Consider the following 26,782-nt stretch of genomic DNA (forward strand, 5'->3'; position numbering starts at 1 on the left):
CTGGGGCCGGGCAGCGGCGGCGGCGGTGGCGGCGGTGGCGGGGTCGCGGTGCCCATGGCTTCGCCGGCCTCGGGCAGCCGCGCCGGGAAACACCAGCGGCTCAGCGCCGCCCGGAGCCCGCTGCGCCCGCTGCGGCCGCCCAGGCTCGGTCATTGGGCCCGCGCGTCACGTGGCCCGGCCCGGGGCGAGCCTCCCGGCACGTGTAACCCTTTACCAGCGCGCCCCACACGGCGCGGCTCCCCTGGCGGTCCCCGGGCTGCAGTCAGGGCGCACGCCAACCCTCGGAACCCTACTGCCGACCCCCCGCGGCTGGGGCTGGCCTTCGTGCGCACTGAAGCAGAAAATCCAGGAGCTCGGCCTCTGAGCACCCACACCCAGGTAGCATGCCAGCGGCCTGCCGGTGCTGGGAAACTTTTTAGTGCCTACTTTTCTGTCGTGCTGTCGGGAGAGGGGAGCTTCCTAGGGCTCAGGACGAAAGTAAGAACATAAATAAATGCATCCGTGGTGCAGAGATCTGTACCCCTCACCGCCGCGTACTTGTGTTTTTCTGTTTCCTCTGCACTACCTGCTTAGACCTGTGAGATAGATGATTGGAGAATCAGCGCAGACGCTACCATGATAATTCCCAAGGAAGCTGCACAAACTTGCTGCTTGCACCCTCAAAACCACAGTGGGAGTTCAACGAAATCATGCTGCCCCGCCCCGCACCGTCCTCCTCTTTTCCTGGGGTGTAGGAACCTCGGCTGCAACACTTCGTCCAACCTGCTGAACTCGACGCCCGTACTTGTTGCAATCCACGCACCTAAGGTGGGTGGAGAACTGTTTCTTTACCCTAAAATACTACTTAAGCATGGGACATTCTTTTCACCTGCGCTGCGAAGTAAACTACGGGCTTGACAGGAAAATGTATTAAGCAACTGCGCCACCTAGCTTACCTAACTCTTCTGTTTTTTCCCCCTCCAAATCATCCGGGGAGAATCAGGATGAAACAGGATGCTGGAGAAGCAACGGAACAGAACACTATTTGAAGACAGACATACTGCCCTTAGTTTTTAACGCGTCCACTTTAGAGACTTCAGCGCCATTTACAAGACATGTGCCTTTATGGACTAAAACTCATTTTCTGAATCTCCTCATTCGCGTAGTAGTAGCTGTATGTTTTAAAATGATAGATTTATGAGGGAAGTTATATGCTGTTTTAAATCATTTTCTGATTGAACGGTTTGTCACCACTGCAAGCTGACACGTTAGCAATGTGTACAGGATATTGGCACATTTGTCAGGTTATTCTGACCAAAAATACTTTGGTATTTATCTTGGGTTTTAAAGTGTGGTTACCAAACTGGCAGAATCATCAGCACCACCTGGGGGGAATTTAGTAAAAATGAAAGTTCTTGGGCCCCACCCCAGATATATCAATTCAGAAATAGTGGGGGATAGGGAGAGTGAAGAAATCTGTGTTTTAACAAGTGATGCATAGTCGAGTTTGCAAACCATTGCTTAGTATGCTCCAGCGGCTGTTTAAACTACCCTCATCTAGTAAAGGCTGGGATTCTATACAGCCAGAGATGGTGGTGTTATTGGTAATCTCAAATTACCAGTGTTATATAATTTGTCATATTGATACACTGAAACCCAACACGCTGATGTGTCTATACAAAGTGTAATCTGTGCTTCCTGCAGATCACATGAAGTACTAAATGGAGATTTGTGGGGTCCTTGTGAAAAATACAGAAGAAAAATCTATGGTTTCTTGATGCACGCAGGAATGAAAACATAATATACTGTTTTCAAAGTGTGTTCATGTTTTCGTTGGCATATAAATTGTTTCCAACTGATGAGTCATGGAAGCCAGGAAAGCTAGTTTGAATAATTTGTTAACATAGTTCTAAGTTTGTCAATATAGTTCTAAAAAAAAAGACACAAATTTAAAAAGTGTATGCTATTGGCTTATATCCCAAAAAAGCACCATATGAGGCGTTTTAGCGTCAGCCCATTTCGTATCTCCATCCCTCATACTAGTCTTGATGTGGCCTCTTCTTTATATCCTTAGTTATAGTGGTTCTGTTCAACTAGTGTTGAGATGAATCTTGAGGTTGGTTGTTCTATACTTTATTTGTAATTGTGGTGTCATCCTGGGATGCAGTAGGCATAGGAAGCATTTACCTATTCTGCCATCTTGAATCAAATCCCTCATGAGGCATTTTAGACTTTCGAGAAAGAGATTCTTTATCTCAGCTGGATTCTTTATCTCAGATTTCTCCATTGGATGGATAGCATATTTCCAATTGCCCTGCATAGAGGTCTTAACTTTTGAACTCTCTAGGTCCAACTTTATTATCTCCCCAACTTTCATCTCCTAACCTATTCATTTTACATTTGCACCTCTGCTATCCACCCAATTTCAACTGAAAACTGAAATTATTTGTTTTCCCTCTCCTTCATCTCCCACCACTGTCAGTTAAGTCCTGAAGTCACTCTTGAATTGCTCCCCCTCTTAGCATTCTCACTAAGATAAAGTTCTTACACTTTCTATCTCAGATCATTGCCATAGGCTCTTTACTGGTCTCCCAGCTTCTGGTCTTTTCCATCTCTAATCCATCTGACAGAGTACTGCCTGAGTCATTCTAAAATATCATTCCAATATGACTATTCTCCTTTTCAAAATATTTTTCACGATTCCGTTGACTACCGAATAAAGTCTGAAATCCCAACATAGCATTTGAACTTATCCAAAATATGCTTCGACTCTCCCTGTTTTAGCTCATAGATTCCTTCACCTGAAACGTCTTTTCTGACATTCTGAGAACTAAATTCTACTTATTCTTCAAGCCTCAGCTATCTGTCACCTCGTCTTGAACACCCTTTTTGATTACCAGAGTTAATTGCTCCTCTGCAATGTATTCACTTTTATTAATAACTTTGTATCACAGTCTGTCTCACATCTGATTTAGTTGTGTTTCCTTTAGATTGTAAGGTTCTGGCAGGAATTGTATGTGACTAATTTTCAAATCACCGTAGGGCACAGTATAATGCCTTGGACATAACAAATATGCAGTACTTGTGTTTTTGACCCTGGGATAAAAGATATTTAGTTAAACAACAAATTCCATGTATATGAAATGCTTTTATGCAAATATTGATGGCCAGCTTCTCTACATTTTCTCTTGAGAACCAAGAGAGAAGAGGCTTTAACCTTCAATGAGTCCAAAGGAATTCCCCAGCATGGGTAATGGAATCATTTTCAGCCGGAGTAAATTTTAAATTAAAGTCAGTCTTGAGGTCACATGAAAATGGAGGCAATAAACCCAATGGCTACTCTAATTGTTTTCTTGACACCTTGATTTTAAGTTTCTTGGAGAATAATTGTTTCGTGAAACTAGGTACAAAGTTTCACCTGATTATTTCCTTGTTACCATCACTTAAGCTCTTATTGCTGCCCTGTTTTAAACAATTGTATGTGTGTGGGGTGGGGGTGGGGAGGGGTGGGAGTGGATTCTCAGATCCAAGAGGCAAGAAACAGAAAAAGTACATATGGGAAAATTCCCCATGGCATCTTACCTGTAGAGAATCTATGAGTAGGATGACTCCTTGGTTATCCTTCCCACCTCCACCCCCAGCCCCAGAGGAAAGCACACTGTCCTTGAACTTACGCATAGAACTGTTTCCTATCTGTTTTCCTGTTAAGACTTGGAAATCCTAGAAGGCAGGAGCTATTTTATTAACCTTTGTATTTTTGGCAAAATGTAGGCCCCAATAAATATTTGCTTAACGAATAGTACATCAACTACTGCAGTGCACCTGAAAATCCTGAGAGTTTGCAAAGACTGCCAGTGATCTTCAGAACCTAGCCTGGTTTCTCATCTATAAGTAAGAAAACATCTTATAGGTCATTGTCAGTAAGGGCCTACTGGATACGCAATATTATATTGGTATGTGCTTTGAGAAAGTTGACAAAAAAGACATTGATGATACATTGAAATGCTGTTCAGCTGTTCTCCCTGGACCTGTGTTTCTAGGTTTCTTCATATGTAAATTTGGAATACTAACAGCACCTGCCTCATAAAGCTGTTGTGAAGTTTACATGGCTTAGTATATATGAAGCTCTGAAAATAGTACCTGGTGTACAATAAGCACTCAGTAGGCATGAACTATTACTACTACTACTACTACTACTACAGATCTCTAACTATATCAAAGTTGGGGGAGAAAAACAAACACCACATATCTACATAGTTTATCGTTTATTCATACAAACAAAACATACACAAGACTGTATATTGTTTGAAGACTGCAATAATTTTCTAGTGTAACAACTCTGTAACAAAATTTAACTAAAGGTAACATTTATGAAAATATAAATCTCTGATTGGGTAATTCTTCCCAACAATACAAAGTTTACATAAAAACATTCAATATGAGCTATCAGTTGCAAACAAGTTAGGAAAAATCATTCAAGTCACTTGTTAAACTCTATTGGCTGTTACACAGAACATTCACACACGACATTTAATCCACCTAGACATTTAATTTAGAAATATGTGCCTTGGAGGTCCAACTGATAACGACAGGAGTAAGATGTGTTGCCTCCAAAGAGCTGAAAAAAGCATTGACTCATACAATCAACTGCAGGCGATCTGTACGTGCGCTGGGCCTTTTCCCGGCTACCACCTCCCTGGCTGGTAGCCAGACGAGGAGGAACATACTGGAAAAGTCTTTCAACATGGAGTTGGGTGTTTTATCTGAATCATATCTCTTTCCAAAGTGAAATACAATTGACTTGGATTCCCTATGGGTTAGATTACGTTGTCTTTCCAGTGTCAACAGTCAAGATGTCACTGCATTTTTTCTTATATTGCTCCCCAATATCCCTAGAGGGGCTACAGCAGATGCTACCATGATCTTTATTTAGCAGTTTACATAAACAATACAGTGGGGAGGTTAACGATCTGCCGACAGATACCTGATGAGTTCATGGCAGAGCTGGACCGAAAGTGCGTCAGTTCCTTGTTCATTATTCTGCCTTCTCTACTCACTGCTGCCACTTTGAAATCAAACCAAACCAAACCACCACTACTGACAGGCTTTGGAAGTTATCCAAGGACATGCCAGGTGGAAGATATGGAAGGGAGAAAATCACTCTCCCCTTTCGGGATGTGGTATTTTCTTTTAAATAGATAAAGTAGTTTTTAAAAAAGATTTAATACATTTCACAGCTTCTGCTTTGAAACAGAGAAGACTAGAAAAGTCTCCGAAGAGTCCTCAATTGGAAAGGGTGACAGTTAAAGAAGCATACATACTGTGTGTAGAAGTAAGAAAGTGATTACAAACAGGGACATTAAAGAACCTTTGGACACCCTTAAGATTTATGGAATATTTTAGCACAAAGACAGGCATATTTCAGTTTGTCCCCGAGTATTTGGTCATCTATCTGCATTTTACACAGGAAAAAGGAGGAATGAGAGAGTAAGGCAAATGTCATCAGTATACCATAGATGGCATGTTGAGAAAGCTGTCTTTCTATTAAGAGTTACTGCAGGGAATTAGGAAATAATGTATGCTTCCATACAATTGACTGAATAGCACACACTTTTGTTAATACAATGATAGAAATGAACAGGTGTTTGGACCAAATCTGTAATGCCCTTTCTGTAATTCTTCCTTACACCCAGCACAAATAGGTATTTCAAAAAGACATGAGAAGATTATGGACTCTTATTAAATGTGTTCTTTTGCAGCCCAGGAAATAGTTTAAAAAATACTATGTTCCATTATACGGAAACCCTCGCATGCAATTGTCACAACTCCATTTTCACGAAGACTGACTCTGTGTGTTCAGTAGCCCTATGATAGTGGTAGGTAGTTCGTGTTCCAGTCCAGTTTGTGGCCTCTCATTTCATGTCCTTTCTCTTGTGAAACTGGGGGTACATCTGGGCATTTTTGTTGCATTATTTTGCACCTTTAGACCTTCCATCTACAGACTGGGGTGACACAGTTGTCAGGATTGTAAAATGTAAAGAGAGGTTAAGGCTGTGTTTACTTAAAGCCACACAATCAGGTAAAGTCAAATAGCTGTTTGTGTTCACAATTTCAACCAATTTCTGTAGCACTACTTCCAGTCCAAATGGTCTCTAGCCTCTCTCATCTGAAACAAGGGGGCGAGTTATGCTGCTGCTTTCCACACGATTTTAAAACGACCCTCTCACCTCCAGCTGATGGAGCCATTTACATACGACTTCTAGAAATTCTGTCAAGATTTCATTTCTGGATAAACTTTGACAAAAAGACCAAACTCAGAACCAGCTTCACATTTCTGTACATCTCACGAGCATTTTAATAATGAACAGTGGAACTCTAGCATCTTTCCCATCTCTTAAGAAATGAATAGTTTATCATTTGGGATACAGAAGATACTGTTTTGTTTTTTTCCTTTTCTGTGTGTACCATGTATTTCTGGTGAACAAGATAAACATTTTGTCAGTTGTCAGGGGCATAGCTGTGGCCCCTGGATTCCAGGGCAGAGCACATCCGATCATAGGAAGAATTGTGTTTCTTGGAGGGTGTCGCCTCGTTGGGCTCAGTGGAGTCACTGACGGTGATGGGACTGTCTCTTGCAAAGACCTCAGTGGACTCTCTCCATAAGCAATCTACAGATACTTTGAAACAGTAACTATTACTTTTTGGTCTGGAGGTCTGTGTTGCATTGTTGAATATCTGTCTGCTATTTGAAGTGGCAATTTTAATTTTCAGTGCGGCATCTACGCGGTCCACTACCGTGTATATCCCTATACTCCCGTCGTCAAAACCCACAATGATGTTGAGGTGCCTCTGTGAGAGGGCAAGAAAAGTTGGTGTTTTGTAAAGGGAACAAGCACCAATATTTTTTCCATCAGCCAGTCTCATTACAATTAAACTGGATATTGCCCCATTTTCATCCTCTTCCTCCCCATTTCGGAAACAAATGTAGACCAGGTAGCGACCATCTCGAGACAACTTTTGGCGCCAGATTACCCCAGAGGCGTGAACCACCCGTAATTTACCGCTGTGTAAGTCTAGCACGTTGATATTTTCATCTCCCCGGGATATAATGCCTAGCTTTCCATTGGGAGAAATTTCAAAATCCTCTAGATTTTTCAAGAAGTTGTTTGGAAGCTGCACACGGCGACAGATCACTTCATCTGTCAGACTCCAGATATTCACCGTCTCGGCTGATGTGATAAACACGATGATGTCTGGACAGTCGGGGATCAGTTTAAAGTTCACAATGGTGGTGCCATCTTCACAGCAAAATTTCTTGGTGATACTTCCTGTCCACAGACTGACTGCCAGAACTTTGCTTTTGGTCATTCCCACCACGAAGGTATTTGCAGAGGTTATAAAGGCATTCTGCAAAGTGGTCAGAATGTTACAGACCCGGTGGCCCGTGGCCAGTCTCCAAACCCGGGAGGCATTTTCCTCACAGAGAGAGACCACAAACTGGTCATTGTGTGTAATTAGCAGCTGAGATATTCTCTGCCCATTAATTCGGAAGAGGTTTTCACCACTGCTGGTGTGCCAGACGTACTGGCTGCTTTTGTCATCTGATGTCACCATGATGTCTCCAGAGGACGTCAGCACGCAGTGTTCAACGATTCCTTCATGTTTAAATACCGCTTCAATGAACCCACTGCTGAAGTTCCACTTATGAACACAATCAGAGCCATCGAGGGAGTAAATGATTTCCCCTCTAGCTGGTAACACTAGACTCTGGATGGGTTTTCCAGTCTTATCTATGTTGGACATAGCTGTGATTATATCTATGTCCCAAATGGAAAGAACACCGCTGGTTGATAAAGATAGCAGCATGTTGTGGTGACTGGATTTCACCAACTTAACTATGGTACCTGAGATTTCCTGTAAGCTTGCCATACATTGTCCTGTGTCCCGCCTCCAAAAAAACACGGCTGAGGTATTTTCCATGGTCGCGATGATGCAATCTCCATTTTTGGACAGCACGGCAGATATAAAGCGTTCATTGTGCTTAGCTCTAAACTTTTCAGCCACCTTCCACATGCCTGTATCTAGGAGCTCAATGCCGAGGGCTTTGCAGATAAGAATTGCACTTTGGTCCTCCGAAAGTTCAATGCTGACCACCTCGCTGTCTTCTCGTCGGCAGTCAAAGTCATCAGTCAGCTGGGGGTTGGAAATGTCCTCCGTATTCCAAACAGAAAGGCTTCCCTCACTATCTACCATGACCATTTCTTGAGCCGTGTCCAAGATAAGAAGAAACTTCACAAACCCACCAGAAAATTCAGATGTCACCGTACATAACTTTTCTCCACTCCCTAAATGAAATATGGTGGTGGTGTTCAAGTATTGTCCACAGAAAGCATACACGCCATCCAGAGAACACTGGACACAGGTCACTTCATACCAGCAGTGGAACTGGTAAAGGGGCCATCCGTAGAGCAAATCAATGACAGTGACATCTTTGCTGGCTTCAAGCCATGCAAGGGCATGGTGGACGGACAGTGTGAATCCATTGATGTAGGTGGAGCCACTTCCATGCTTGGTACCTTTGATTTCCACTTCAGACAGCAGACAAGAATTTACATTGTCATAAATCAACAAGGTGTTATTTGTCGTAGCCACCACTAGATACTTTTCATCACTGGTGAGTTTCATGCCCAGGATGACAGACTGGGCTGTTGTGATTTGCCTGAGTAGTTGACGAGTTTCCACATCCCATGTGCTGATAGAACCATTTTCTAAAGCTGTGAGAACAGTACTGGGGTTACACGTAGGCAGAATCTCAGTGACGTGCAGGTGACTAGATGACAAGGGAAGACGCTCTGGGCTATATGTCACATCCATGGATGAATGTAATGGCACAATGGAGCAATATTTGGGCCCGTCTTTATCACACTCTAGTAGAAGGTGTCTCAGTTTGGGCAGGGAACTTATGACAGGCAGCAATCTTTGCTGAAGCTCTGCTGAAAGGGAGCCGGGAAATGCAATGACCTTGTTTTTGATGCTTCGTAGGGTGCTCGCCAGGAATTTCAGCTCCTTCTCTTGTGAGTAGTTGTAAGCCAGCTCGATGTCTGAAAGCACTTTGTCAAATTGGCCGATTTTGATCATGGTGTAAAGCCAGCTGAAATTCATGATGATGCCATAAAGCAGGTCATCGGTTTTTCCACACCTCGTCAGATGGTACAAGAGCTCAGACATTTTCCGATGATTGACGAAAAAGATGTCTGGTTCCAGTGGATTACACTGGAAAACCCAGGGCTGTTCTGGGGCCTGCCTGTCAAAAGAAGCCTGTTCCATGAAGTGCTTTTCTTCCTCAAGTAGGCTTCTGTTCTCCAAATCAAGACAGCCATTCAAGTAGGGATCTTCAAGGCAGAAAGCTTTCCTCCTCCCCCCTGACCAGACCCCCAGAAAATAATCTGCCAGGATGGTGTGCATTTCACGTAGGTCACTGTCGCCCTGCAGATACAACTTCTGGGCTATGAGCTGTAGGTGTCTATTGGCCCAGACCAGGAGTGTGACGTTCTTCACGTGTCTTTCTATTAAGTATCCACTAAGACCCTCCTTGAGCCTTGCGATGTACAAGTAAGGGACTCTCAGGGGATTGCTGGGCCTGGTGTTCTCATTGAGTTCATTCATAACACTGTTGTCTAGAGCCAACACGTCCTCCAGTTCCATTTCACTCAAACCCATTTTGGCCATGGTGATGTAACCAAGAGCCCTGGAGACCAGTTTCTGACCACACTTCTTCTCCAAGGACCAGAATAGCTGCTCTATACTTTCATGAACGGTGACACAAAGGGAGGATTCATCAACATCTTTGTGAGATCGCCAATATCTCACCTCCCTGAAGGTCAGGTTCACAAACATGGGCAGCGTGCACTTGGAGAACGCATTGTTCACGTATATCTGCTGGCCCGAGGTGACCTTCCTTTTGACTCGCAATAGCTGGTGTTTGAGGACCTGGCTGCACATCTTCCTGTCCCTGGCAGTCAGCTCGATGTAGTTGTTTTCTTCATGGATAAGGCACCTTAGTTTCTGCAGGATCCCGTGTTTGTTGGGCAGTGTGGAGAGGATTATCCGTACGAAACGGGGAAGGTGAGCTGGGAGCCACCAAAGCTTCCTTGCCTCGTCACTCTCGGAGAGCTGCTCTAGGGCGTCAAATATTATTACCAGAGGTCTCTGCAATGAAGACTCATTCAAAAGATTTATAAACAAGTCACGGAGGTCATGTATCTTCTTAGGGTAGCTCTGAACCAGACAGCGGTAGTTAACTGCCAGTTGTTCACAAACACTTACAAGGAGAGTCCTGAGGTCAGTGCTCATGTCTGTGCTTCCTAGAAATCGCACAACTATTACGGGGTCCGATTCTGGTCCTGTGTCTTCATGTAGCCAGCCATAAGCCTAAAACATAAACGTGGCGTTCAGAATGGTAATATACATTCACATGGTCATACACTACGTTTCTCATCTCCACAGGTTAGACTTCTGGTAACCTTGACCATGCACAAAGTAGTCTAGAACCAGGAAATGGAAAAACCTTGTGAGAAGGTCAAAGAACGATCACAAAGCTCATGCACTCAAATCTATGGGTGAGACCCTCAGGATTACGCTACTAAAGGTAATAAAATAGTGATTACCTTTTATTAATAAAATAGTGATGATAGTGTTATTCAACCATGTGGCAACATTTCGATTGTATTTTAAAAGTTACAAAGTGTTTCATAAACAGTAAGTCTGAATATCTAATACGGTCAGTTTTTCATCGCTGCATCCCATTTCCTGGCATGGTTGTCGGCATATAGTAGGTTCTTAGTACATATTTGTTTAATGAATAGATTAAATAATGATTTAAATATTATAGAGTCAAATATTTTCATTGGTTGAGGTCATATAATGCCATATATGGCTGACCAAATTTCTAGTTAATTAAAACGTGATAAAAAATACTCAGTACTAAAATGACACTGACTTTAATCTTTTATGATTCAGAGACATTTTATTATATTGTGATGCTATAGGGTCATCATTAGGATTATTTATCACTGTCATAAAAATCTGGTTAAAATAGATAATGCTGGTTAAAAGAGTTTTGCTAAATTTGTGCATTGTAACAGTTACTATATAAACAGGTAGTTTATATAGTCCTCACATTCTCTCTCTGTAGGGCACATGTGAATTACAGTATCATGTAACAGAAGGGGAAACTGAGGTCCAGGCTGGAGAAATGACTTTCTCTGAGTTAAATGGTTACCAGCAGATGAAGTTGGAGAATTCAATCAGACTTTCATTCTAGTGTACGCGTTCTCTCTCTCTCTCTCTCTCTCTCTCTCTCCCCTCTCAATTATGAAGTTACAGAGATAAAATATATGAGGGGTTTGCTAAATTTAGTATTTTTCTGTCTGGAAACACAACGAGAAGGGATATGATCCAAGTGTAAAACACTCCAAAGCGTATTTTCAGGGTGATAATCTTTCAGTAATCCTTGGAATTCACAAGGATAATCCTTAGGAAAGGAGGTATAATTTAATACATTACAAAGCAAGTTTATGAAATTTCGTTCCTCAAGAGAAAGTTCAGGTTAAAGTATGAATATGTTTAGAAAAGATTTATGGCTGTCCATTTCAGAATGAGCTATTAAGGAAAATAAGCATTTTATTGTTGTTGCTTAGCCCCAACCTTGGAAGCTGATTTGGAGGAAGATAATCCTGCCATTCTACGGCTGCCTTTGGTGGCAAATCAGAAACAGAACACAATTTGTGGTCCCTACATGGATCGCTTCTGGCGATTATGTGCATCGTCCTCCGTCCTCCCAATTCTGTGTTGCTGACTGTGTAACAGCTGTAGAGAGTGTTCCTCTGATCATGAGCTCACACCCACGGACATGTTGGATACACAGGAGGTACCCATGAGATTAACACACGTGTCTGCATCCTCACAAATGACACGAAGTCACGAGAGCACAGGTTGTTGTTGGTGGTGGTGGTTGGGGGCAGACGTTGCCCAGGAGAGAGGCAAAAGAAACACGGGCAGGGAACCTAGAAACAGGCAAGGCTCCTGGGGGGCCCAGAGTCCCAGGATGTGACCAGATGCACTCTGATAGTTGGACAAAATATCCAGAACAGTGAGAGCTCAGAAAGCCATTTTCATGTTGATCAACTGGACTGTCACCACCCTGTGTCCGCTTCGATTGCTTGTGTATACAGGCCTACCAGCATGTCCTACGTGATCGTTTACCTCCTGTGCTAGAGAACGTGGCGTTGCATAACACGCACATTTCACATAGCCAAAGTCAACAGTACTTGGCCTCCAGCCACTTGTACCCTTCCTTCCTCCACAACGAAAAAACTCTAGAGTGAGAAATAGCACATGTGAATGTTTTCTCTCTCTCTTTCTTTGCAGTTCCTGTGGGCCTGTCATAGTGTTACTATCTTGCTTACTTGGAATACTTCTGAAGTTTGAAAATTCACATACAAATTTGAGTTCAAAGATACACACACACACACACACACACTCACACACAGATATTTATTTTGATGCAACGTGACCCCTAAATGTAAGCCAGCCACTTCATCTGGTGTTCAACTAAAGAAAGAGCTGTATCTTCTGACACAAGAAGGAAAACCAGCAGCTGGGCTTGGCATATTGAGCAATGGTCAATTGGTCTTCCTAAGGACTTTTTAAGAGTAAGTTGGAGATACCTGATTTTCACCTGTGAGCATACTTTGGCACCTAATCCCCATATAAGGTGCAACACAACTGTCCCTGTTCTCGTCCTCATGATGACCTAATTGAATGTCATAGATTATGAGAATGTTCATGAAGTTAAAGAAAACCCTGTTCTTAAGAGAGTAAGCACAGGAAGAACACTACAGAGATTCTGAAGTTACACCAGATAATAGAAACCATCAGATGTTGATATTAAGTGTAAGAGAAGGTTAAAAATGGAAGTAATTGAGTCCAGTTTAGACTGAGGGGCCAAGACAATAGATAGCACATTCCAGGGTGAGGTTCCAGACCTTCATGCAGGACTTGAAAGGAAGTTGTGAGAACCAGTTTTTCCACCTTTAGTGGACTAACCCTCTCTAGACTTAAAAAAGAGAATCAAGAGGCCAAGAAAAAAGTTGGAGATTAGGGTACTGTGGGTTGTGTCTGTCACCACCTCTCTCCTAAAGGGAAGGCTGAGAGATGCCCACCCCTCACTTCCAGTCTAGGGAAAGGGGCTACAATGGACCGCTTACATGGTGTCCCCCGCAGCTTGGGGGATATGGCCATTTGTGTCTGAGAAATATGGAGGTTGCCTGACTGAGGCTGGCTAGCTGCTGTGATGGAGGAGTGAGAGAGAACTGCTGTATTGGAGCTGAAATTTCTCAGGGAAAAAAATACCCGATTGCTTCCCATGTGCCAGATGTGGGCCACTGAAAAGAGTGAGCTGAAAAAAAGTTTTCGTTGGTTTTTCCCAGGTCCTGTCTAAGGGAGTTTGCTGGGCTGTGGAGAGGATCTTGGTAGAAAGATGCTTAGACATGTGTTGCTGGATGTCTAGGAGCCAAGGAAGTGACCAGCTAGAAAAAGATGCATTCCCTGTGTCTAGGGAACTGTAGGTGAGAGCTGCTCAGTAAGGACAGGGGATGCAGAGAGGAAGGACCTCTAGGAAACCATGAAAAAATCTCAGAAGAGACAGGACGCAGCTTTAAACACCTGGCAACACCAGAAAGTACAGAGCCCAGTTCAGAACAGTACTGGCCATGTAAGAACTTTCTGGCCACTTACCTTTCCTACATCCTCTGAACTGCAACCTTACACGGTTCATAAATGTGGTTGGGATTAGGGACAGAGGGGAGGGAGTGCCATGTGGAGAAAGAAAGGAGAAGATGGCCATGTCCCTATCTACCACTAAAGATACCCTGCTTATGGTAAGCCTCCGCTGGGGGAGAGAATTGGAGACTGAACTTTAATGTTTCATTTTAGACTAGACATATTCATTGCTGAACTAAGACTGATTTCATGAACTAACTGGAGGGTTTGTCTTTGTGGAGGAATGAGAAGGGTTGTGAGATCTGCCCTCGTTTTTATCCAAATGAAAGCTAGACCCACAACATGAGTTTGAACAGTGGGAGAAAAAAATCAAGCTGTTCTGTAATTACACCCCTATTCTTTCAGTATGACTTACACTAGCAAAAAAGGAACAGTGAAATGTCCATCCAAACGGACTAGTTATAATTCAGATAGTAAACACAGAAAATGGAAATGAATTTGATCAGTTTATCTCTTCCCAAAAGTAAAGGCGTTTACAAATATACTCATAAAAGAATAGGCTTTTACCTTCTTTGCTGCTTCAGCTAGCAGAAGGGTCTTCCCAGTACATGGTCCACCATATATAATAAGTGGGTTGATGTGCCCGGTTTTGCTTGGAAGAATGTATTTATGCACTATGTTTAGAGATTCGCATTTGTACTCGTAGAAAGAGGCATACGTTTTACATAATGACGAATGCTGGAGGATTTCGTCATAGAGTGTATCAGTTTCAGTGTCAAAATTCTGTTGAACCGTTGCCTGTATTATATCAATCATGTCCTCATAAAATTGTTTACCAAGTCCTTCTATGTAATGATTTTCTATTTCCTGGGAATAGCCTAGTTTCATGTCACAATGAGTAACAGATGTGTACACTCTCAGATTAGATGACGCAACAATCGTAGGAATAAATTCATCCCTGAGTTTTATCAGCTTCTCTTGGGCTTCTGGGTCCCGAACAATCCTTGGTTCTGTTCCTGTTATATCCATGTATTTTCCCATCTCTGGGATTTTCACAAAACGCTCAATGTTAGCAATTTTCCTGATGTAGCAGACGCACTTCTTTAGGAATGCTGGAGTTTGCTTTCCTAGAGCGAAGTCAAACTCATCCTCTACAGCTGCAAGAGAATAAAACAAGGAGTTCACTGCCTAGAACAAAGGAGCCACGGGGCACGCTCCCAGCACTTAACTCTCAACTCATTCCTGGTAGATTATTTTGCTTATAGTGTGTAGCAGAGTCGTCTCTACAATGAATTCTTAATTTCCTATTTCTGTTTTCCTAGACAGCCTGGAACCTGGAACACTGGGTTTTAAATAAAATTCTTTAATTTCTTCCCCAATTGGAGGGAGAGGTTGAACATAAGCATAAGAAAGAAAGCATACCAAGTGTGTAGCTGATTATTTTAAGTTCCTGCTTAACTTTCCTCTCAGACTTCAATGGGTTCTAAGAGTGAAGAGCAGGGACGAATTAGGGCCAGGAAAGAACTAGGAAGAGGCCAAAAGACATATCTACGTTACTCCTTTTTTGTCAGTCTCCCCTTTACATTGTAGCTTCACCATTTGTTTGAGGTGCATTGTACCTCAGGTAGATACGTCTAAATATAAATATAATAGCATGTTCAAAATATAATGTTCTTATTATTGATTGATCTGAATTATTTATGTCACTGTTAAATCCCATTATATCTATCAGCATAGGTACAGAAAAATAACTTAATATGTAACTTTATTCTAAGATAAACCATGTGTTGGTTTACAATACATACTCTTACATACAAGTAAATATACATCACAAGTCACTTGAGGCCCCATAAGAACATTTAAAATTATATCTGTAGTAATAAAAACATCACTTGTGCATGATTTTAGGAAAGAAAAAGAAATGAAATAATTAAACCAATGGAAATGAATTTTAAGGCAAGCGGTCTTTTAAAACTAGCTGTCCTCCCTTCTTTCTTTTCTCCCTCCCCTTTTGCTTTCCTTCATCCAGTTGGTCTTAACTGAGCACCTACTATGTGCCAGGTATGCTGCTAGGTGCTCAAGATACAAAGGTGAGAGAAAACAGACAATCTTGAGAGAAAAGGCCATTATAGAGCTTACCGTCTAGTAGAGGACGGCAGACGTGAATCACAGAGTCCCACAAATACATGTATTTATTATGATTGCTTTTGGTGCCATGAAGAAGAACATGGTGTGATGAGAACAAATTTTGGGGGGTGGGTCTAACCCACTTGGAGAGGTTAGGGAAGGCTTTCCAAAGGAAGTGACTACTGAGCTGGATTGGATGGAAGCATGGGTGAAGGGGTGGGGTTCTGAGTACACAGGGCTGAGCTGGCCCTAGGCTGAAACCATTTCAATGTGCTGGCCGCAATTCCAACATCAGTGCATACATGTATTCTATTAAGTAACTATTTAGGTGGGAAGTTTTTAAAAAAATGATGCCTTTTAGTAGGACTCTCGTGATGGTATTTTTTCAGTAATAATTGATAAAAATTTGTGACTCACATGAAAAAGATATATTTATAGCCACCTGTGTTGAGCGAGTTGTGCCATTTTCGTCAGTATTGTTTTGCACAGGGTTTTAATCAGGCAAGTTGGTTAAGAAGGCCAGTTAAAGGAGCCTGTACAACAAATGTCTCGTCTTCTATTTATAGAAAAATAAGAGCTTATAACGTAGACAAGGGAAGATGCAAAAAATCTCAACATTATGGGATTCTGTAGAAAGCAGCTTTTGGCCTATATCTTTTCCAGGCATTTGTGCAAAATGCTAGGGGCATGCAAGATTAGATGGGTGCTACATTCTGAGTATCACAAAGAGAAAGAAAGTGGCCAAACTATAGTACCTACAAATAATGGATGATAATCAGAGATGCACACTATGACCTCTGACGCCCAGAGAAGAAGTCAACTGTACTGTAACCTAACTGACATTGTCATCACCTCTTTGGAAAGAGTATGTCAATGAGGGGTGTTGACAGTAAATGCAACATAGAAAGAGATGCAGACAAACTAAGGTGGCAGAGCCCATCTAAGCTTGGCTCAAGGGGAAAAAAAGAGGGTATACATGAGAGTGCCTGGCTGATGGTATAGACTTAATAAATATACCTGAATAAATGAATCATCTGAGACAAAGCCAACTTTATAGAGTTATTTTTATAAGCAAAGTGCATCCTCATGATTTTAGAGGAGTTCTATGAATAATTTCTGATATTTGCTTGTCTATAAATATTACAAACTTTCCCCCTTCTTACAAGAATATTATATAGTATTTGTTTTCTGTCTTTGCATTTTTCTTAATATCCTAAAATTTAACCAGTCACAGCACCTGATGGAGGAGATGCCCAGCCCTGGCAACTATCATTCATGAGACATTCATCTCTTCACTACCCGCAAGACCACTCATTTTTGATATTCACAGTAGTGTACCATTTTGAGGTCTAATTTATTTCTCTTCCTCTCCTGCCAGTTAAAAATGTGAACCTGGAAGTGTTGCAAAATGTTACACTCAAATATAAATATTATACCTTTCCAGATTCTACTATCCATATTTTCAAGATTTCTGAAAATAATAAATATTCTACATTTTACCCTTAAATACCATGGGTTTGAACTGAGCAGGTCCACTAATATATGGATTTTTTTTCAATACACGTAGTACTGTAAATGTATTTTCTTTTCCTTATGATTTTCTTTTCTCTAGCTCACTCTTGCAAGAACACAGTATATAATACATAAAACATACAACATATATGTTAATTGAATAATTTATGTTACTGGTAAAGCTTCTAGTCAACAGTAAGCTATTAGTAGTTAAGTTATGGGGGAGTCAAGTATACGTGGATTTTCTACTGCTCCTTGAACCCCTACGTTGTTCCAGGGTCCTCTGTAGATCCATTTTAGAGAGTTGGCACTTCTCCAGCAATTTTCACTGTACAGCATGGTCTTCCAATGAGTTTGAAATGTAAAATAAATAAAATTGTTCTGAGCATGTGTATCTTTAAGAGATGTAACCCCAAGCAGAAAACAGTTCACTTGTAGTAGTTCATACTACATAGTATGGAATTATTTATTTAATTTGGCTATCCACATAGACAGAGTTCTTCAGCATGGAGAAAATTAGGAGAAAGCATTTGCCAATGAAGTAGTTGAACAACTATTTGAACAAATAGTTGAGCTGTATGATTCTAAATGAGAGAATGCCTTCCTCAAAGTGGTGTCTCTTATATTAAGAACAGGAAAGCTTTTGCTCTGGGCATTTTTTCCCCCTAACACAGAATGTTTTTTAAACAATATGGTTTTACCTTTGATAAAAATGAAGAACCAGAGCCTCAAAAAACGGATCAAAAAGATCCCAAAGGAACAAGGTATTTGTTAATCTGTATATTCTGAAGATAGTACTTTTTGCTGCCAATTTTAGTATTTTCAGGAAGACCTGAAATAGGACCTAATTTTTGACACCTTCCAGAGAATGAATTTTTCAGAATTATTTATAATTTCTCTGAGCTGGAATACATACATCCAGGGAGAATGGCATCGAGTACCTTTTAGGTTTTCACAAATGCTTTGCCAAGCGCCATTCCCAAAACCAATCTGAAGATGCAAATACTATATTGCTTTTTCCGCAATAATTCTTTACTATCAACTTTCAAAATAAATGTTACATATCTGATTAATTTTACCCAGTAGTTTTTGTCCTCTGAAAACTGGCATATTCCTTCAGCTCTGTAGTTTCCTGTGCAACTTCTACAAATAAAGCTTCCTTTCTATGACTGAGAAAGGTGGGCAAATGCGCCTCTGCTTACTAGTTGGGGAGATTTTTATTTTAAGGTTAAATTAGTCCTGCTATTCCCTTACTTCATAACCTTGGATAGCTTCCCCTCCTACCCAGAATAAAACATAAGATTCTTATTATGGCCTGGGCCCACTTCCAGGATGTGGCTACCTTCATCTTCTTCCTTTCCTGGAGCTCACTAAGCACATTCCTGTCTTAAGGATCTTGAACTTGGTGATCTCTCTGCCAGGAATTCTCTACCTTAGATACAGGACTGCTGGCTCTGATTCCGTCTGTCATGCAGCTCAAAAGCCATCTCTTTCTTGCCCACTCCGTCTAAATCTGGACTCCTGCACTCTTCATCAGCCCCTATCATCCTATTACTGTGTTTTGTTTTATTCATAGCACTTATCTTTCTGAAATAACCTTGTTCGTTTATTTGATTACTTGCCTATCATTTATTTTGCCTACTAACAAATAAATTTTGGGAGAGCAGAGACCATGCCTTCTTATTCACTGTTGTATTCTTAGTGTTTGACACATAGTATGCATTCAATAAATGTTTGCTGAGTGAGTGAGTGAATGAGTGAATGAACAAACAGTTCAACTGAGAAACACTGGCAGAGTTTGGTCTATTATATCCAGCCTCCTCTGACTTCTTTTAAAATCACATTTTCTGGAGAAATCCTCAAGTAAAGTCTTATCTATGAGTGAAAACAAAAGAACACTTGTCTCTCCAGTGGATAGAAACATTTAGAAAAATTAAATTTCACCAGGCAGTAAATGAAATGAAATTTATGGGACCATCAAAGGGAAGCAGTGAAAACATCTATTATTTATTCCTCAGTGTCCTGAGGATGTATAAAAATTACCTGAGAACAGGTACCTCTTAGCTTGGCTGTGTTTTATTTTCCCCTTTTCATGTAACAGTTTTACAGCAGCCTTAAATATCTTCTTAATCTCATCTGACATCTCTTGCCAGGTCTTCTCATTCTCAGCATTAGCGGAAGGCTGCAACTATGGAAATGTAAAAGTGAGATATAGTCTTAAAACCATCAAAGAAAAACCAACATTTAAGAGCAAAAGAACTTTTATTATATGAAGGTTTACTATGTGCCAATGCTATGATAGGTGCTTAGCAGACAGTATCTAATTTAACACCCCCACTAACCATAAAAGTTAGAAATCATTTCCATGTTATATGTGAACTTGCCCAAGTTATACATGGGTGTGAATCCAAGCAGGATTTGTTTGTTGGGCTTTCTTATTATGCCGTGTATTTCCCTTTGGTTTGGTACAACTGTCATCACAAAATTATCTCTTCTGTATACTCTCAAGAGGAGAGAAAGTTAAAGGGGAGGTGCTCCTATATTACTATTTAATTGTCTTTAGTTGTTTCTTCATCATTTGTTTTTATGATCCTTTAGGAAATGAAATAGGAGGATTGCCTACCAAGAAAGTAACATTCATAGAGTCTTGAGGATAATTTTATTCATATATTCACTTATTTAATCATAGTTTATGCAGAAACATCATGCAAGGTTTAGAGAAAAATTTAAGTTCCCCTAGACGATCATAGAATCAAAAGAAGGAGGAGCAACTAAAGCCAATTAAATAGTAACATAGGAGCAAGTACTCCCAAGCCACAGCGTAAACCTGGTTTCTTGAGGTATCATGTTTAATGATAGATACATTTACGTTTACTCCTGGCATATTTAACTGGGGAATGGTTTGTGTTCACCTCGACATTCCTCTTCACAGAAGCAATATTCTTGCAGATAATTACTTTGAATAATACATGTGAAGGGGGAAAAAGAATCAAGGATTCTGACATGATTTCATATTGCATGTATAAAATGGTTTATGTTAAATATCAGAATGGCAATTATACAAGGTCCTTCAATGAAGAAATATCACTGATCCAGGTCCTTCCTCCTCTTGCAGCTGCCTGGGTGCTAAATGTATTGAGGATATTTTCTTCGGAAAGGGATGGAATCTATGCCTTCTTTACAATCTCTCCAAAAATTCTATGCAATGAATGGGCTCACCCATTTTCTTTTTCCCTTTCATGTAGTATTAGGGCACACATAGTAGATACATTTGGGAACCACGGTGGAAAGGAGACAACAACGTTTCCACCATACTCATGCATGAATCAACCTCACTCCAAGATTCTACATACGAGGCAAGAATATAAATTAGCTATGTACGAAATGTTAAAGGAACAGTATTGAATTAAAAAATGAAAGATTATTAAAAATAAGCAGATTTAAAAAGACTACCCCACCAAACAAACAAACAAACAAACAAAAAAACTTAAACAGATTAAAAATATAACTGCTGAACTTGAAAACTCAGTGATGGACAGAGTGGACACATGCTGAAGAAAAAAAACTGGTGAACTGGAAAAGAGATCTAAAATAATCTTCTGGAAAGCACCACAGAGATATAAGGAAATTGTTAATGTGAAAGAGAAATAAGAGACATAGAAGATAGATGGAGATGATCTAATGTACGTCTAATTAAAGAGCAGAACAGAAAAAAATGGCGGCGTGAGGTGAGCCTCTGTAAAGCTCCCCTGGAATTTACAACAAATTGAACAACGATAACTCCACAAAGGACTCCCTGCACAGCAGACAGGCAAGACGAAGAGGCCGACTACCGAAATCACCTACAGGTGGGCTAATCGCGCGAGTGGGGGAGGAGGAAAGGGAGAAGTGCGGAGACGGAGTCGCGCGGGCGCAGGACGCAGACCCAGCTCAGTGCGCCGAGCTCGCTGCTTCCCGGAACTACCGCAGCTGCGGGAGAGGGAAGAACTCGGACTGCTAGGGCTCCGCTTATGGCCCACAGGGCTGAGGGGACAGCATATAACACGGCTGAACCCAACGCTCACAGCAGAGACCTCGGAGAAAAGACTGAGGGAAAAAGGCTGAAAACGGTGGTTTAAGCCCTCACTGCCTAGCAGAGAATGGAAGCCTTAGGCACTGAGACTAGCCGCCCCCTCCCTACCCATCATAGAATACCACCACACAGAAATACTATACAACAACAAAAAGGCAAAGAAACAATTGAGACACAGTCTTACCAGAAAACTAAAGATAGAATGACAGGAAATCATCACATATCAATAATCACCCTAAACGTAAATGGACTGAACTCACCAATAAAAAGGCACAGAGTAGCAGATTGGATCAAAAAACTAAACCCAACCATATGCTGTGTCCAAGAGATGCATCTCAGTTACAAGGATAAGCATAGACTCAAAGGGAAAGGATGGAAATTGACACTCCAAGCAAATGGTACCCAGAGAAAATCAGGTGTAGCCATAATGATATCAGATGAAACAGACTTCAGGGTGAAAAAGATAACAAGAGACAAAGATGGACATTTCATAATGGTAAAGGGGACTATATACAACAATAAGACATAACAGTCATCAATATTTATGCCCCCAATCAGGGAGCACCGAAATATACCAAGCAACTACTAACAGAACTAAAGGGAGAAATTGACCAAAACACAATTATACTAGGGGACTTAAATACATCATTGACAGCTATGGATAGATCATCCAAACAGAAAATAAATAAAGAAATAGCAGCCCTAAATGACACATTAGATGAAATGGACATAATTGACATATATAGACCACTTCATCCTAAAACATCAGACTATACATTCTTTTCTAGTGTACATGGAACATTCTCAAGGATAGACCATATATTGGGACATAAAATCAGCCTCAGCAAATTTAAGAAGATTGAAATCATACCAAGCATATTCTCTGATCACAAGGCTTTGAAATTGGATATCAACTGCAAAAAGAAAGCAGGAAAAAACACAAATACATGGAGGTTAAACAACATACTTTTAAAGAATGACTGGGTCAAAGAAGAAATTAGAGGAGAGATCAAAAGATACATAGAAACAAATGACAATGAAAACACATCCTACCAAAATTTTTGGGATGCAGCGAAAGCAGTTTTAAGAGGGAAATTTATATCATTACAGGCCTATCTCAAGAAATAAGAAAAATCCCAAATAAATAACCTCATGATACACCTTAAAGAACTAGCAAAAGAAGAACAAATGAAACCCAAGGTCAGCAGAAGAAAGGAAATAATAAAAATCAGAGCAAAACTAAATGAAATAGAAAACAAAAAGACAATAGAAAAAAATTAATGTGACAAAGAACTGGTTCTTTAAAAAGATTAACAAAATTGACAAACCCTTGGCTAGACTCAATAAGATAAAAAGAGAGAAGACACTAATTAACAAAATCAGAAATGAAAAAGGGGAAGTTATCACAGACACCACAGAAATACAAAGGATCATGCAAGAATACTACGAAGGACTATATGCCACCACATTCAATAACCTAGAAGAAATGGACAAGTTCTTAGAAACATAGCCTTCCAAGGCTGAACCATGAAGTCTGGAAAATCTAAACAGACCAATGACCGGTAACGAAATTGAATCAGTCATCCAAAACCTTCCCAAAAGCAAAAGTCCGGGACCAAATGGCTTCACTAGTGAATTCTACCAAACCTTCAAAGAGGATCTAATACCAGTCCTGCTCAAACTCTTCCAAAAAATTGAAGAAGAGACAGTACTCCCTAACTCATTTTATGAGGCCAACATTACCCTGATACCAAAACCTGGTAAGGACAGCACAAAAAAAAGAAAACTACAGACCAATATCTCTGATGAATACAGATGCAAAAATCCTGACCAAAATTCTAGCAAATCGAATACAACAATGCATTAAAAAGATTATTTATCACGACCAAGTGGGGTTCATCCCCGGGCACAAGGATGGTTCAACATCTGCAAATCCATCAATGTGATACATCACATAAGCAAAATAAAGGACAAAAATCATATGATTTTATCAATTGATGCAGAAAAAGCATTTGACAAGATACAACATCCATTTATGATTAAAACACTTAATAAAATAGGTATAGAAGGAAAATACCTTAACATAATATATGACAAGCCCTCAGCTAATCTCATAATTAACAGTGAAAAACTGAAGCCCTTTGCTCTACGTTCAGGAACACGACAGGGCTGTCCCCTATCACCTCTGCTTTTCAACATAGTGTTGAAGTCCTTGCCAGAGCAATCAGGCAAGAGAAAGAAATAAAAGGCATCCAAATTGGGAATGAAGAAGTTAAATTATCACTCTTTTCAGATGACATGATGCTATATATAGAAAACCCTAAAGACTCCACCAAAAAGCTATTAGAAACAATCAATGAATACAGTAAAGTTGCTGGCTACAAAATCAACGTACAAAAGTCCATTGCATTCCTATATACTAACAATGAAATCTCAGGAAAAGAAATACAAAAAACAATTCCTTTTGCAATTGCAGCAAAAAGAATAAAATACCTAGGAATAAACTTAACCAAGGATGTGAAGGACCTATATGCTGAAAACTATAAGACACTTTTGAAAGAAATTGAAGAAGACACAAAGAAATGGAAAGACATTCTGTGCTCATGGATTGGAAGAATCAACAGTTAAAATGGCCATATTACCCAAAGCTATATGCAGATTTAATGCAATCCCCATCAAAATCCCAATGCATTTTTTAATGAAATAGAACAAAAAATCATCAGATTTGTTTGGAACCACAAAAGACCCCGAATGGCCAAAGCAATCTTAAGAAAAAAGAACAATACTGGAGGTATCACACTCCCTGACTTTAGCTTGTACTACAGGGCTACAATCATCAAAACGGCATGGTATTGGCAGAAAAACAGACACATAGACTAACGGAATAGAATTAGAACCCAGAAATAAAATCACATAAATATGGACAGATAATTTTTGACAAAGAAGCTAAAAACATACAATGGAGGAAAGACAGCCTCTTCAATAAATGGTGCTGGGAGAATTGGATAGCCACGTGCAAAAGAATGAAACTGGACTGCTATCTGTCACCATGTACCAAAATTAATTCAAAATGGATCAAAGACTTAAGCATAAGACCTGACACAATAAACTGCATAGAAGAAAACATAGGTACTAAACTTATGGACCTTGGGTTCAAAGAGCATTTTATGAATTTGACTCCAAAGGCAATGGAAGTAAAAGCTAAAATAAATGAATGGGACTATATGAAACTTAAAAGCTTCTGCACGGCAAAAGAAACCATTGACAAAATAAAGAGGCCACCAACTGAATGGGAGAAGATTTTTGCAAACAGTGCCTCCGATAAGGGGCTAGTATCCAAAATATACAAGGAACTCATGAAACTCAACAACAAAAAAACAAACAACCCAATTGAAAAATGGGCAGAGGACCTGAAGAGACATTTCTCCAGAGAGGACATACAAATGGCAAATAGATATATGAAAAAATGCTCAACATCGCTAATCATCAGAGAAATTCAAATAAAAACCACAATAAGATATCACCTCACCCCAGTCAGAATGGCTATCATGAACAAGACAAATAGTAACAAGTGTTGGAGAGGCTGTGGAGAAAAAGGAACCCTTATGCACTGTTGGGAATGCAGACCGGTGCAGCCATTATGGAAGGCAGTGTGGAGGTTCCTCAAAAAATTACGAATAGAATTACCGTATGACCCAGCAATCCCTCTCCTGGGTATCTACCCAAAAAATTCTGAGAACATTTATCCATAAAGACATGTGTGCTCCAATGTTCCTTGCAGCTTTGTTTACGGTGTCCAAGACATGGAAACAACCAAAACGTCCTTCGATAGATGAATGGATAAAGAAGTTGTGGTATATATACACAATGGAATAATATTCGGCAGTAAGAAAAGATGATATAGGAACATTTGTGACAACATGGATGGATCTTAAACAAGTCAGACAGAAAAAGCAGAGAACCGTATGATTTCACTGATATGAGGTATATAAACCAAAAACAACAGAAGAACAAGACAAACAAATGAGAAACAAAAACTCATAGACACAGACAATAGTTTAGTGGTTACCAGAGGGTAAAGGGGGTGGGGGGTGGGAGATGAGGGTAAGGGGGATCAAATATATGGTGATGGAGGGAGAACTGACTCTGGGTGGTGAACACACAATGGGATTTATAGATGATGTAATACAGAATTGTACACCTGAAATCTATGTAATTTTACTAACAATTGTCACCCCAATAAATTGAAAAAAAACCAAAAAACAGAGGTAATAGAGAATAGACAGTATTTAATGAGATGATGGCTGAGAATTTTCCAGAACTGATAGAATACATGAATTCACAAACATGAAGCATGTGTATATCAATCAGAATAAATAAATATATAGCAAAACGGGAAAAATAAGAATATTTTCATATAAACAAACACTGGGACAGTTTCTCTCTAGTAGACCTTCATAAGTGGAATTTCCAAAAGGTATACTTCAGGAAGAAGGGAATGACCCCAGAAGGAAAGTCTGAGGTGCTCAAAAGAAAGATGAGACAAAAATTGGAAGGTTTCTTAGCTTTGAATTTTGTTGTTAAAAGGAAATTTAGGGCCCAAGGCAGAATAAATTTGTGTCTACTGTGCCTTTTTTGTGGAGAAAACCACTCCTGAATGACAAACCGTTTAAAGTAATGGACAGACACTTACTGTATTTTTATTGCCTTTCAGCATTTCTGATTTGGGTCTGAGGTAATAAGCTGCTGGCACTGAGTTCTCATCTCGACAGTACCATTCTTCCAGTAACTTGGTCTCCAGCTTTGCCTCTATGGCAGCATCCAAAATCATTTCAAACTCTGAGGCTTCCACTTCTCCAGGGATTCGGATGTTCCCATATTTTTCACCTAATAGTCCCTGTGTATCAACAAGAAAGTTCATTTTAGTATTCAACATCATGTGGTCACTCAATAAATACGAACAAATAGATTATAAGATACACTGTTCCATCAGTTTTCTCTTCTAATTACAGTGGATAGTTCTTTCCCATGGATTATTTCACAACTAAAATTATATTGTAGTTATAACAAATTCTTCACATACTGAGCAATGAGATTGGATATCATGGATAAATTAAAAATACAGAATTTTGTGATAGATTTATGTTCCTTAAGTTTACATAATACAACAAAAGTTGTTCTACTCATGAGATCTTTTGTTTGTTCATGACAAAGAAAAATGACATGCTGGACCCTATGAAATATGAAACACGTGAACTCTCAAACAAAAGAATTGTTTTGTAAGGAGTTAATAGTATGATGTTTAAGCCC

General features: G+C 40.2%; 3 protein-coding genes across 6 annotated transcripts in view; 1 reads left to right on the forward strand and 2 right to left on the reverse strand.

The window, feature by feature from the left end:
* PGCKA1 (PDCD10 and GCKIII kinases associated 1) overlaps nt 1–140 on the reverse strand; it is an 83,066-nt gene extending 82,926 nt beyond the window's left edge. Inside the window, exon 1 of one of the 3 annotated variants that reach the window (XM_019741946.3) lies at nt 1–140. The gene's annotated coding sequence lies outside the window, so the exon portion shown is untranslated. The other 2 variants (XM_088792528.1, XM_074322253.2) reach the window with 2 other exon arrangements.
* LOC109452759 (uncharacterized) lies at nt 49–26,369 on the forward strand. 2 transcript variants are annotated; one of them, XM_088792537.1, is made up of 3 exons: nt 49–378; nt 574–807; nt 26,187–26,369. In XM_088792537.1, the coding sequence occupies exons 1-3, from the start codon at nt 55–57 to the stop codon at nt 26,193–26,195; spliced, it is 567 nt and encodes a 188-aa protein (XP_088648663.1). In that variant the 5' UTR covers nt 49–54; the 3' UTR covers nt 26,196–26,369. The 2 variants fall into 2 exon arrangements, with proteins under 2 accessions (XP_088648663.1, XP_088648662.1); XM_088792536.1 differs by lacking the exon at nt 26,187–26,369 and adding an exon at nt 977–4,123 and having other exon boundaries at nt 574–811.
* NWD2 (NACHT and WD repeat domain containing 2) overlaps nt 4,230–26,782 on the reverse strand; it is a 170,705-nt gene continuing 148,152 nt past the window's right edge. The window contains exons 4-7 of the mRNA XM_019741957.3: nt 26,166–26,369; nt 19,444–19,588; nt 14,329–14,918; nt 4,230–10,410 (exon numbers count right to left, since the gene is read on the reverse strand). Of these exons, the coding sequence (XP_019597516.3) occupies nt 6,478–10,410; nt 14,329–14,918; nt 19,444–19,588; nt 26,166–26,369 (4,872 nt within the window). The 3' untranslated portion in view covers nt 4,230–6,477. The remainder of the gene's footprint in view (nt 10,411–14,328; nt 14,919–19,443; nt 19,589–26,165; nt 26,370–26,782) is intronic.

Source organism: Rhinolophus sinicus, chromosome 1 (genome assembly GCF_057876585.1).
Source record: "Rhinolophus sinicus isolate RSI-liver-muscle chromosome 1, RSI-T2T, whole genome shotgun sequence".
Classification (NCBI taxonomy): domain Eukaryota; kingdom Metazoa; phylum Chordata; class Mammalia; order Chiroptera; family Rhinolophidae; genus Rhinolophus; species Rhinolophus sinicus.

Excerpts from the sequence above, each read along its gene's own strand:
- LOC109452759 (XM_088792536.1), top strand. The coding sequence starts at position 55 with ATGGCTTCGCCGGCCTCGGGCAGCCGCGCCGGGAAACACCAGCGGCTC. Across the intron at positions 379-573 it reads CTCTGAGCACCCACACCCAG|ACCTGTGAGATAGATGATTG; the intron begins GTAGCATGCCAG and ends CTACCTGCTTAG.